This window comes from Phocoena sinus, chromosome 17 (genome assembly GCF_008692025.1).
Source record: "Phocoena sinus isolate mPhoSin1 chromosome 17, mPhoSin1.pri, whole genome shotgun sequence".
In the NCBI taxonomy this organism is placed as follows: Eukaryota; Metazoa; Chordata; class Mammalia; order Artiodactyla; family Phocoenidae; genus Phocoena; species Phocoena sinus.
In genome coordinates, this window is record NC_045779.1 from 54,560,693 (window position 1) to 54,575,497 (window position 14,805).

Below are 14,805 nucleotides of genomic sequence, written 5' to 3' on the forward strand. Positions count from 1 at the left end.
TCACAATCTCTATTGTATATATGCTTTAGATGGTAATTAATTTCAGTAAAATAATATCCATTGTATTACATTAATATTTATTCATATGAAATTTATTGAATTTATAGCTTGCTTATGTTCATTTATAAATTTTCTTTGATTTTATAAATGTGAAAAGGGCGTAAGCAAGGCATTTATATCTAGTTTTATTTTGTGAAGTTTGAAGTGGTAATATAATAAAAAAGCAATATTTTATTGTAAGTACATGAGAATACTTTTGCCTTTCAAAGTAATTAAAAACACTGTTTTCTATAACTGTAACAAAATAGTTATCTTTAATACTGAAATACATGGATACTTGATTATATTGAAGAATATAATTTTAAGCCTTTTAAGTCATTTGAGTGAATACTCTACTGGTGAAACTGTAAACATTTATTCATCAGTTTACTAAATATTATCTAAATATGTCTATGGGTCAGAAGTTGTTCTAGGCACTGGGAATGCAGCTTGAACAAGACCCATCCACTCCTTACCTTACAGAACTTAAAGTCGCTAGTTACAACAATTTAAGCTAAATCTTGGAAAGAGAATTAGAATGATTTGGTTGAAAGGAAGAAGGAATAGCTTATGGGAGTGGCCTGAGGTAGAAAAGAACATGGTATGTTTGACAAACTAAAAGAAATTCTTTTTGGCCAAAAAAATAAAGAATGACTGTGAAAGAGATAAATTTGGAGATATAGGCAAAAAGCCAGATCACAGAGGTTCCCATGGGTCATCATCAAGTCTCGACTTTTTTCCCAAGATCACTGGAAAAACAGTGGAAGCTTTAAAGCAGTGGAGTGAAGTGATTAGATTTTCATTTTTAAAAGGTAATTCTGACTACATTGTGCAGAATGGAATAGACGAACAAGAATTATTTTTTCTCTAAAATATCTAGAAAAATTAAGCAAGTTAGTTTTGTATTATTTTTACTGACTCATCTAAAATGTCAATTACATGTAGGACTCACTGCCTACATGCATCCTGTAACTCCTTTAGTGCTCTGCTCAGCCATGAGCTTTACAAAATCTTCCTTGTCCCACCAGGATGGATTTCTCTATGTTCTCCACTCTATCTCACTCTCTCGAAAGAAGGGACCATGTAATATTCATCCTTATTTCGCACAGAACAGAGCTCAGTGGGCATTTCAGACATGCTGGCTGAACTGAAATTATTCTTAAAAAGAATACTGTTTTCATGTCAGCCAATCCTAATTTAGAAATTTGGTCCTGCTTAAAGTCTTTGAGGACTGCTTTATATCTGAAAATATAGCTGTATATTGAGGTTTTTAAAAAGCATAACAGATATAGGATAACAGGTTTCCTTTACTTCTAACATTGACAATTTTTTTTCCCCAAATGTTAATAGTTTGTGTCAAATATAATAGGTAATGAGCCAACTAAAATCACTGAAATAGCAGGTTACTGAAGAAGAGTCAGAAGGACCAATTTTAATTAAAATAAAGATTTGATGAAAGTATAATAATTTAAGTCACTAAAAAATGATGAATATAACATTCAAAATGTTTTCTGTAAACATAATTTAAACATCAATGATTAAAAATATTTATGACCAAGGTAGATGGCAGCACTGAATGAATATCATATCCATAAACACTATTTTAGAAAGAATATATGTGAAACAGGTCTAAATATTCTGAATGCTGTAAAATAGCACTGGGAGATGATGACAACACTTGAGAAAATTTGAGCACTGATTTGGAATTTACCAAGGATGTAATCTTGATGCTTAATTGAAATTTAGCTGAATGTACTTCAAATTTTAGATTAATTTTCAAATCACATTATTTAATCTAAAAATTGACAACTACTTATTCCCTTTTCAATCTGAATTATTTATTCAAGTTCTACAAAATATTTAATTTGTAGCATCAGAGTTTCTCAAATCACTTGATGGCAAACTTTGGCTGAAGCGGCATTTGTATTATTAGTTGATAAATAATAAACTTATGTCCGAAAATTACCTGCCTCTTTTTCAGTGGGTAATAGAATGAATACAGGAAAGTTTGTTAATGTTAATTAGCTCATGCAAATTTCTGGAGTGAAAATACTAAATTGAAGGGCTTTTTTCTTAATCGATATTTCATTAATATTTACACATTTTTTGTTTCCCAGTAATAAGAAAATCTACTTGATTAAGCAAATCATAAATTTGATAATGATCCCTATATTCACATGAGTGGAAATAGTCATGGTAGGAGAGTGAATAGAGAACCAAGATGATATCATTTTAATCCTTTAAAGGAGACTATCACATGCTAAAAATTCATTTTATTTTTTTTATTTTTTGGCCATGCCACGCGGCTTGCAGGATCTCTGTTCCCCGACCAGGGATTGAACCCATGACCCCTGCAGTGGAAGCACAGAGCCCTAACCACTGGACCACCAGGGAATTCCCAAGAATTCATTTTAGAAAGCTTCTTATTAAAGAGAATCAAAGTAAGTACTTTCAGTATGAATTCTGATGGAAATGAGCTCCTGAGATATTTCTGTATGATTTTCAATCAATTTATGTAAAGATGTCTTGATTTTTCTCCTTAGTGTGTACTAAGCATTTGAATGGTTTTCTATTACTTATATTTGGAGAATATATGATTATGAGCTGGAAATAGAGCTGGAGTAGATATTTTGTTCTCCAAATATTAATGTGCAATTAATTAATATTTCCACTGATGCATATATCAATATATATTTGTTAGTTTTTGATACTACACTGTTTTTTTCCTAAACTGTTCAATGAAACCTGCTAGCAAGAAACAGAAAATTGCTACACTTCCTAATTTTGTAAAAGATAGGCTTATATTAATTGATTAGAAAATTACCAACATATGATTTGGCTCTGTGGTATTTTTATCTCTAAAAATTAAAGTAGGAAGTTAAGCAATATTAAATTTGGAGTCATAATATCAATGAATACCTGTTACCTTTTCAAAATGAGAAATCTGTTCTCAGTCCAATCATATGGGTCAGGCAATAGGTAATTCAGAAACAGTAGAATAAGCTACATAAAATAACCACCAGACATAATGTTTTCATTTTTCCCAATCAAATTATCTATTTTCTCAATAATAAATTAACATTTGTGTAAAAAACTTTTCATGCAAATATGAAAATTACTACATAGGATAAATCATCAATCAGTAAATATGTGCACTTATTAATAGAAAAATGGCTTTTTTATTTTCATGTTATCTCAATACCATAAGTGGTATATAATAAGCAACGGGTATTTAGTACTTATTTTTACTATCCTTTATGCATTATATTCTTTCTATTTTTACTCCCTCCTCCCTCCAACATTTGCACTGCACTTTGATTTGTTTTTTTTTTTCTAATTTTTGTACTTTCAAATTATTGAGGTTCTGACTGTTACTGTCTATACTTTTCAGCTACTTTGAACTCTTTCTTTCACTTCCTACATCTTGGCTCTGTTTGAGCTCATTCTCTAATTAGAATCATAACCAAAATATAGCTTTGGCTGTAACTAAATGGGCACAAGTAAAATAACATCCAATACCTCTATGAGTAACAACTGCAAGCTCTTTAGTTCTTTCTATCTGTTCAGCATTTCTTGGTCTTCTCCTTGTACTTTGTGTATCTGCTTGATGAGGAGAGAGCCCGTCCTTGGATGTGTTGGGGTCCAGACCTGAATTTCTGATATTCTTTACTTGCACTCGCTGTTCCTCAGAAAGTCTATGGATGGTGACAGCTGTAACACTGGATACAGTAACATCTGCAGATGTGCTAGCAACAGCAATAGCACCAGTGGTAGTCCTGTTATGCTCCTCTAACTCACCAGTGGAGGTAGTGTGGGTCAATGGAGAAGAACCTGTGGGACACAGTAGCACTAGATGCTAACTTTTTCTTTTAAATTTTGTGTTTTTTTTCTGATAAGTTTAATAAATTATATTCCCTCTATCACCTTAAGTATTATCAAACATGAAAAGGCAAAACACAAACATACCACTAAAATGTGAAGTAACCAGATCTGATGTTTGGTCTATATCAATCAACCTATGAATGGATATTATACACAAATATACCACATTTTAATTGTAACACATTAGGGAGAAAAAGGTGAAACAGTAAACCCTTTACATGGCCCTGAATCAATCTTATTCATTATTTATCTACAGATGATTTTTTAGCAACAAATGCCTGGCAAGTGACAAGTTTTGACAGAATGGGTAACTATGTAACCACACTTTTCTCAGAAGTATGCTTTGAATAGCCTGTGCCATATCACTTCATGATTTCTGGGAAAAATCTCAAATTTTTCTATTTTAAGACAAAAAAAGTGAAGAAAGGAGAATTTAAAAATCAAAGCCAAATTGAAAACAAAACGATTTAAAAAAATGAAGTTCTGAAAAACTACTCTATGTAAATGTCTATCTTAACCTCATTTGCCAGAAAGCAGTCAACATGATAAAATATTCAATGTCGTGAGCTATACATACTTTAGAATTTACCAGGTTGTTTTGGAAGTTGGGTAATTTTTTTCAGAGTTTTAAAGTAAAACTTGAGATTAACCAATTTTCAACTAGTTAAAATTAAATAAATTGTTTTATTTAGAAATGACTGAAAATTAACTATTAGCATGGAAATTTTATTCATACAAAACTAGCTTTAAAAAAAGGTTGAAAGTTTCCAAATATCTCATAAGCATGTCACTGTAATTCTCTACATTCTTAACCTTATTAAAGTTTCACTATAATTTTAAAATTGTTTTAAAGGTACCAAATTAGGATTTTCTTTTTTCTTTCACTTAAACTTTTTCAGAGATTGTGCTTGGTAGTACGTAATTCTCACATAAGGAAAAAAGATGTAACTTTATAATAGAAGCATGAAACAGAATGAAGATATACTTAGAAGGATCTTGACAGATAAAATGCTTAACAAGAAAAAAATATTGAATTTTGGAGGAACAGCTACTAATTAGGAATAATAATCATGTCCTGGTTAGAAAACTTCTGAGTATTTTTTTAAAGCCAATGAGTGGTATATGTTTTTATATACTTGCTTTCTCAATAAACTGCATTTCAAAATTCTGTCCACAATGTATATTTAGATATTTTAGACAAAAATACATGGGTATATTTCATTCATTTTGCGAGAGAAAAAACAGCTACATCACATAATGTGGTTTGAGCATGTTCTGCCTCCTTCCCCTCCCCCCACCCCATAGGCAGTGCTTAGTAGGACTAGTAATTCGGGTTCCTGCTTTAAACTCAAAAAAGAAGTCAAACATGAACCCCTGTCATTCACAAGCAAGCAAAGGAGCACATGTCTATTACTAATTCTTCCAGCCTGTGTTTTCGTATCATTTTAATTTGATTTACAAATTCAAAAAATTAAATGATTGTACTTTGGCGGGCAGGGGTAAATGAGGTATGACGATTATCAGATTATTCTAAAGACTTTTAATATACTGTAAAGCGTTAATCAGAAAAATGTTGCTATTGAACATTCATCCAAGTTACTTTGTGAATATTAAAATCTACTAAATGCATGTTGGTTATGCAAATTGGCCAGTAATATTTATTAAGCTAATATTTGGTAAGGGTTTTCTTTAGTCACATGATTAAGCAATAGCTACACATGCATTACTAACATTCAGTAACTGACCTCATGGTAAATCAGACATTTTGATGTTCATGTGCTCATTACTATAAAAACAGTACCTGGTCCATATTATTCTGGGAAGTTTAATTGCACCTTTCTTTTTGAAAGGAAGTATGACAAATCAGGATAAAAACTAATACTTTAGAACTTTTCCTGACTTTATCATAATTTCCAGGCTTTCAGGTTTAGTTTAAAAAAGGAAAGCATTTAACTGTAAACATATGTTGCTAAATGCAATCTAAAAGTATAAAAAATAATGGAATTTGTACTCTTTCAAATCTCAGCGTTTCTACCTTTAGCAAGGAAGTAAATTAATAGTTATTTATTATATTTCATCACTGAAGGTCATTACAATTAATCCTAAATAATCTCCTGTATTTGGGTAAATGAATCTGGGGTAATTCTTAGGAATGTGTCCAGGTTGCTTCTATAACTAATCTTTAAGCTCTACAGACTAATTTCAAACACCCGTTTTTTGAAGACCCCAGAGGATAAATACAGTTCTTAAACAAATTTGTGAGTTAGAACTGATCTTTAGTAGCGTTTAGATCCAGGACTTGCTAGCACTCCCAATCTTAAAATCTTCAGTAATAGAGTTCTACTCTGGCTATTGGTAGTGAATATTCAGTATTATTCTCTTAACCTGAATGCAGAACAGGGTGTAATATCTGAATAAAGCATTAAAAAAACATTTATTTAATAACCATAGTGTAATTAGCTATATATTCCAACCAGATATTTTACTAACCTGTTCTTATGTTTTACTTATATTTTGTGTTCATAATTTTTCCTCCCCATACTATAATGCAAGGTCCCTGAAGGCTGAGATTTTTGTAAATTCCATTCATTGCTGAATCTCAAGTATCTAGGACAATACCCAGTACATAGTAGATGCTCAAGAAATATCCCTCAAAAAAAGAATAAAAGAATGAATGAATTTAATAATTATTATAATTATTATTGTTAATAATAACAATAATAAAGAGGATAAATTTCATGAATGAAACATGACTATAATTTTTAATGTGGTAAATCATAGGTCAAACAGTATAATGAAATGAAGAATAATTCCAAAGAAAGGAAAAATTGATGGTTTTGTTTTGAACTTTCAAAAACATCACTGAAAAAGTGTGGAATCTGAAGATTTAAATGCATAAGTAATAGTTACTTGAAGATTTGTGTCAACATTCCCAAATCATGATAGTTTACAATGTTAGTGTGAAATGGATTTATTTAGAATGTTCAAATTTCTGTACAGTAAAAAGTAGATATATCTCATAATGACAGGAAATAGAAGTGCATCTAAATTTAGTTAGGCACTTATATATACATATATATGTAGTGGAACTATATAAAACATTGATTTCCTTTATAAGGCAATAGAATCATCCATCACTATACAATTATATCATATATTGTATAATCATTTTATTTAAAATGTAGACCAATTTAGAATACTAATTTTGGTACCATTTTAAATTGGCAGTGTGTGAAACAGATTTTTAAATTGTCAAAATGCATCTTTTAACAGTTTCAAAATACTCAACGTTTTTGCATACATAACTGTTTTATGAGGAAATTGCCAATGCTGGAAAAAGGCTTAGGATTATATATAGCAACAATTCAATATTAAATATATAATATATCTAATTCAATATTAAACTATAACTTTCTTTTAAAATATTTTAAGTATGCTACACAATTATGTAAGTATTATCTTTAATAGCACAGTATTAAATGCATGTTACAAGACATACAACCCAAATTTAGGAATAAACTGTACATTCAAAAAACCCATTCTTCATTAGAAATAAAACCATGTATACAAGATGTAGTTTATCACAATTAGATTACCCTGTCAATTAACTTGCTAGAGATATATTATAAATTTGATGTTTAAAATATAAATACATCTAAAATATAATTTTATTAATATTTTAATAAAAAACATTTTCAAATATAACAAAAATAAAATGAAATGATTTACACATATAAGCATGCTTCTATAAATCATAACTATATGTCCTCTTGGAATTATGATAATGGAAAATGACATGTGTTACACATGTAAATTGGCAAATTTATATAATAGCACAATTAAATTATATAACTAAATTTGGATTTTATTATGTATCATATTAAAAATTATATTTTTGAAGGCTTTCTTATTTCAACAATCTGCAAGGTACTAAGCATAATTCATGTAAAGCGATTTATAAACGCATCATAGAAAGTATCTTAAATAAAAACTCAAAAAATTGAATTTGAATTTCATTTTGATTAAAATTTTAGTTTTACAGATTTTTTTAAAATTATGCTATATTGCTTTGTAATTATTGTCTAACTCATCACAGACGTAAAGAACAGAATATTTTGCTAGAGATATGAGTGGATGTCCCAAAATGCATACAGCTATACAAGTACATGTTAAAGATAACTATGTATCCATAGAAGTAGCTTTTAGACATTTATATTTGGCATGTTATTTTATATAAGACATATATTCTGTTCCACTGATTTTAGCATTTCAAACGAAACATTTGAATAAAAGCTTAAATAACAAAATAATCTTAATTGAATAATTTTGTGGCATAATGATATATAATGAAGAAAAATGCAATAAACATATTTAACATGAAAACATGCAAAAGAAAAAATATACAAAATAACATCAAAATAAAATATAAATACAACTAATGCAGCAATTCTATATGAGTCACATTTAGATATTCTATAAATTTTAGCATATGTATTTTAATTTGTATGTTGTATTTCTTCTTTCATTTAATATTACATGAAACTTACAGGAGAGTGTCAATAAATGAGGACTCTTGAAAACTAACTAAAATATGAGGGGGTGAAGTAAAACAAAGCCACTGCTTTGATACATGTTACAGTTAGGAAGCATACTGTAGTTGGGAAAATAAGTATTTTGCATTTTAAACGTTATAAATTCCAGTATTCTAAAATCTGTATAGCTTGGTATTTAATAGTATAATCTGGTGGATGTGGGTGTACTATGAATATTCAATTTATAGAAGAGATGAGTAAACAAATAGAAAGTAGCCTTTAAATTGTAGGAAAAATATAAATAATCTACCTTTGATTAGTCATTACCTAATATAAAATTGTCTGTCTGACTAGGAAAATAAATGGACAAATCCTGAAAAAATTAGTTTCTAATTTAGTTTTAAAGAGCAGGTATATATTGGTCTTATAAAGTTTTGATTTTAAATTAAAATGCTTCATTTATTTTGAAACTAAATAAGACTATGATCTTAAAACATCTCATTAAATAAATATAAGATATTCTTAATTATAAGATACACCTCTAAGAAAGAAAACATTCAGCCATTAAAATATGATATGACAATGCAAAAATGCTGCCCCCTAAATCCAGATTTCTGATACAAAGAAATGGGAAAGAAGTTGATCTCACTAATTCAAGTAACAGATTTTCTATGATCATGAATTAATTAAATAAATTAGGTACACATTAATTTAAAAATAGAACTGAGAGTTTAAATATTGTCTTTCTGAATTCACTGACATATTGATATATATTTACATTTATATTATATATTTATATCTAAATTTTTAAGCATTAAATAGGGACACCAATATTAACTTTTGCAAGTGGACTTGTTATTGTTTATCAGATGCAAGTGATCTTAAATGAATAAATATTTGCAATCTAAGCTGAAACTGATGATAGCAAGATTTAGTGATACATTTACTAAATCCACACTTACTATGAGTAAATAAATGATTATAAAACAAATATTCAACAAAATATGTGCTAATGCCAAGTTGTTTATATACAAGATAAAAACTCCATATTCTGAATTTTGATAAACCCACATGCCAAACCAGCATAAATATCTTTACCTAAATGAAACATAGAAAATACCAAGTTTTAGAAAGCATACAGAGAGTACTCTGTTGGTCTACCACAACAAAACTACGTGTGTGTGCGTGTGTGTATGTATGCACACACACATATATATGGTAATATGGTAATGTGGTATATATGGTAAATACATATACTTGTCATATAACATGTTATATATGTTATATAGTATAAATCCATGAATGTTACACTAAATATCCTCACAGTTTGTCACAGAATGTGAGAGAAGAGACATCTAATTTCTTAGTACTAAAAATATAGTAAGCTCATGCGAGGAAAAATTTAAGTAGAGGGCTGTATGGGTCTTGAAGATTTTCTCTCTCTAAGAGCCATTTCTTGCTTCACCTAGTTGATTAAAGTGAAGTTGCAAAACGAAGCATCAGCATCTTATCACTCCTTTTCATACATTTTTGGAAGTCTCAACAATGTGTAGTGATAGGTCCAAGGTGTCTTTTTTTTAATTTTAATGTGCCCAGTCACAAACACACACACCACTCACAAGAATAAATATTCAAAAATGCAAACTGAAGCCTTTTTTGTGTAATTAAGCATAATGTTAATGCATAAAGTCACAATACTGACAATAAAACTTGAACACCTAGCTTTGAAGTAAGATTCACAACATCCTTGTCATATTTCATAAGAATAAAAGGATAGAATGTCCCTTCACACTTTCCTAAAACCACCTCCTAGAATCCTGCATTTTGAGACCTCTTTCCTGTAGCAGCTCTTACCTCTTAGCAGAACTAGAAGGACACATTCTGGGTTTCCCCAAAACAAAATGTAACTTAACACACACTTGTTTAATTTCCTTCCACACAAAATCTTGTGGAATAGCTGCCAGTTCTCATGGAAGATTTAAAGGCATTGTTAGCAAAAAGGGATACCACATATCTTTTATTCCAAAGTGTAATATAAGGAACTCCTTCACTTTCAGAACACTGCTGCCTCTAATAACTGATATGTATTAATGACGTTTGGAAAGTAGAAATCATGTCTTATACATGTATATCTCTCACTTCCCCTTGAATGTTTCCTACATATATGAGGGAAGAATGAATGTGGATAAATGTACTTCTCTCTTATTTTTCAAAAACATAAACATTTCATTTTATGTTTAATTAATAGTTATTGAGTGTTAAATGTATTTTAAGGATATAAATAAGAAAGAAATTGGACCTGTTCAGATGTATTTAAACAATATAAAAACATAATTATAACTGCAATTAATATTGCATGTGCTAGAACATAAGTAATGAAAAGAGGAAGGGACATTTAAGAACACATAAATCACTCTTTCATTTGTCTTTTCTCAAATGAGGGTAGTGTTTCCCTTTTCTTCCATTCTCCAGAACCTTTTTCCCTCCAAAAAAATATTTTATAATGATGATATTTGGTATTGTGAAGGAGAAGGGAAAGAAGTAAGGGAAAGGAACTGGTGGAGTTACCCTTTATACATATCATGGTTGAAAGAAAAAATAAAAGGCTTTATCCTGACCTAGCTCATCATGTCCCTAAGTCCTGCTTACTTGACTATCTCAGTGTTTCCATGTTTTTCCTCTATTTCCTTCTATAATGGCATTCTAGATTGGGGAGGGCAGGGGGTTTGTCATTTTCTTACTAATTATAAGTGTTCCTCTTTTTTTTTAATACCTAAAGTATAAAGTATACCTAATGCTGGTTTCATATATGAGATATGATTTAAAGGGAACCAAGGAGCTATTTCTCTCTGTGTATCCAGATGCTACTTAAAAAAAATGATGCTCTTTAGGATTAGGCATTGCTCTCTCATAATTGTTCTCTTATCAGACAAATGCTTTTTTGGTTGAGAGAACACACATATCAGAGTGATTGCTCAACTATTTAGTTTGAATTAGTTTATTGTAAAGTTTTCTTCTCCTCAAAAGAAATAATAGGGGCAGTTTGAGAAATATATGTTTTGATGAGGAGTGTGAAGCTTGCAGTAAGATCACTGAACACTACTTGTTGAGGCACTTATCATAGGTTGATATCTGATCCCATGTGGTTGTTATATGATTTGAAATAACTAGGTTCATTATTAACAGGTGGGTGTAATGGAGGTGTGGGCAGATAGGAAAGTGCTGACATTCTGGAAGAAAGACTATTATGGTATTTATTGTGGAAAGGTTGCTGAGCAACTGGTGAATATCTGCATAAATATGCTGAAGTACAGCAGCCTAATAAGAAACTCAAGCCAAAGGAAGTCTTATTTTCCTGCGTCAACACTCTGTAAAACACTTTTTATCCTGTAGCAGCTAATTAATTAGTTGCAGGAGTGATTTTCTTGGGAAGAAAAATACAAATCTTGGCTTAAAAAAGTAGCATGTTGAAGGAAAGTTTTTTCAAAACCTTTAGAAATGGTAAGAACCTTGAGTCTACCATTAAAGGTTACTATTAACTGGATAGACAAATATACATTATCTATTGGGGTATTATATATAATTATATGTTGGGGTATTCAAAATATGTATTCCCACATTGAAAGGTAAATCTTCATATTTCTTCATGTAATTATTCTGTCCAGTAACCTTTCTTACAAAGACTACATTTTATTTCAAGACTCTAAGTAAAAAGACTGTCTTGCAATACCATCAATAAAACAGAGGTATGAAGCCTATACAAGCCTAATAATGAGTAAGAGTATTCTATTTGATTAAGATCACATACAGTTTAATTGACTGACTTTTGGATGAAAAATATTAAAGAAAAGGAAGTTTTCTTAATCATTAAAGTGGTTTAAAATACCTAAAAGTTTTATATCTACCCAGATGAGTTTTGTATATTCCAATTACAGGCAATAATAATGATTATCAAATCATTTTTCTTACATATACTTTTAACTTTTATAAGGATGGTGGAGACTTGGCTTTTCACCTGTGGAATAGTATCTAATCTCCCCAAATTTCTGAATACAGGTGATTAAAACACCATAAATATATTGGTCATTCTAATGGTTACTTTAAATGACTAGATAACAGACTATTTAAATAAACATGTTATAAAGAGGACTCAATATTTACTGAACATTTACTGTGTTATAGACACAGTCCTAAGTACCTATGAGCTGAGGATATTAAAGCTCAGAGTAGTTTCAAAACATACACTAACTCACTTTGCTAGTAAATTAAAAAGCTAGGACTGGACCCAAATTGTATAATCCCAAAACCACAGTCTTAACTCCTGAAAATCAGTACACCTCTACTTAGCCTCCCCAATACAAAATAGTGTGTAAACGCTTGTGTCTCAATCAACATATAAGTTATTTATTTATGTTTTGTCTTCCTTGTATTTCTTCCCCCTCCTTCCCCAACACATGTCTGACTTTTACCAGGTCTCTCTTGCAACTCCCTTGCCTCAGGGAAGGATGGTTCTGCAGGACTAAAGGAGAAATTTGCTCTAAGATCTCTCCATAGCTTTTGTTTCCTAACAGTCTAGAATTCTTGAGGGGATTATCAAGTGACAGGAGAGAATCAATGACTTGGGTAGAGGTTGGGGACCAAGGAGAGGCACTGAAGATGACATACACAACCTCCCTATTGCATCTCAGGAAGTGGAAGAGGAACGTGGACTCTCACCTTTGGCTAAGATTTTCTACTCAGGCTTGTCATGGGAAGCCCAGGATTACCTGATTTCATGGGAAATTCAGGCTTGGACAGTGATGACAGGGTGCCACTGTCCAAGCACTGCAAATGCCCCCTGGATTCTTCTGCAACTCAAGGGAAGAAGAAGGTGCCAATGTTTTTTCTACCCTCACACACAATGACCTGGATAGAATTCTCCTGTCAGGGACAATAAGGTCTCTCAACTTTATCTGAATTTAAGAGAACAAAGTGACATTTCTTGCTCATGCAAGTCTGTGGATTAAATTTCATACCTGTTTCACTTGCAAATATAGCAAAAGTATATACACACCCCAACAGCCTGTCTGGTTTTTTAATAATTCAGTTTCAGCTTGACATGATCCCTCTGTGTTCTTACTATTTCCTCCTTTAACTATTATAGTTTTTCCTCTCATAACAGTTCTAAGTAATCTAATTTCACTTATCTTTGAAAATTATTTGCTGCTCAATAGTTACAAGACTTGTATTACCATCCCTAAGCCTTCCTACCATGTTACAAAATTGGATCACTTTTTTTTTCCTTGCTGCATGAACAAAAGCTTCTGTAAATTTCTGGGTCCTAACTTTTACCTACAAGGACTTCTCCAATCTTCAGAAATTTTCATAAGAGGAATAGTTTTTCTTAGCTTCACATAAATTTTATTATTTATGGAGAGTAGATACTTTACTATGAGAACTTTTGCCCTAAAGACCCAGGAATCACTTAGTCCTAAGCAACTATTCCCCCTGATTCCAAGTTCTAATAATCATAGCTTCTAACAATTACGGATCACTTACTTCATGCAAGTTCTATGACAAACATTTTCCATTTAGCCTTCAAAAATCATATGCAGAAGGTACAATTAAAATTAACATAGTCCAGGATAAATAATTTGATTAAGGGCATTCATTCATGTATTCACTCAAGTGTTTATTGTCTCAAGTCATTCATTCAGTCAGGTATTCATCTAACCAGAATATATGAGTGCCCACTTTATGTCCGCCAGGCACTGAATAATTCAGAGGTGAGTAGTACAGACAGTACGTTTCCTAAGAAAGATTACATTCAAGTGGAAGAAATGAAGAATGGACAGATTAATATAATAGCTAGTAGTGAAACACAAAGTGACATTTGAGCTAAAACCTTAATAAAATGAAAGAGTGGGAAATAAAAATAAAAGACTTGATACATCTGGCACTTTTATTGACTGTCAGATTCCATAGCTTGTATTCTTAACCTTGGTGACATACTGCTTCTTATTCAGTCAGAACTTGGGAATTTCACTTTATTTCTCTGTAACTATGTTCCACGGTCTCTCGTGCTCTATATTTCTATGAAGTAATATGTATTTTCCTTTGAGACAATATTACATTTTGAGAGTAAAATTTATATATTTGAATTCACATTTAAGGAATAAAAATTAAAATAATAGCAATAGGGTCACTAACTTTTATTCGATGAACATCTATATATCTATATTAAACTGCTAGCTAGCCATTATTCAATGGTAGGATACAATGATGAGTGAGAGAGATAATGTAAACATAAAAGTCTGTCATACAAAGTGAACTAAGTCAGAAAGAGAAAAACAGATACCGTATGCTAACACAT

At 30.8% G+C, this 14,805-nt stretch overlaps 1 protein-coding gene across 3 annotated transcripts in view; it reads right to left on the reverse strand.

The window, feature by feature from the left end:
- CSMD3 (CUB and Sushi multiple domains 3) overlaps positions 1-14,805 on the reverse strand; it is a 1,083,470-nt gene that overhangs the window by 694,436 nt on the left and 374,229 nt on the right. Inside the window, exon 7 of one of the 3 annotated variants that reach the window (XM_032609828.1) lies at positions 3,559-3,870. The exons of the other annotated variants lie outside the window; for them this stretch is intronic. Coding sequence (XP_032465719.1) covers positions 3,559-3,870 — 312 coding nt within the window. The remainder of the gene's footprint in view (positions 1-3,558; positions 3,871-14,805) is intronic. 3 annotated transcript variants of the gene reach the window in all.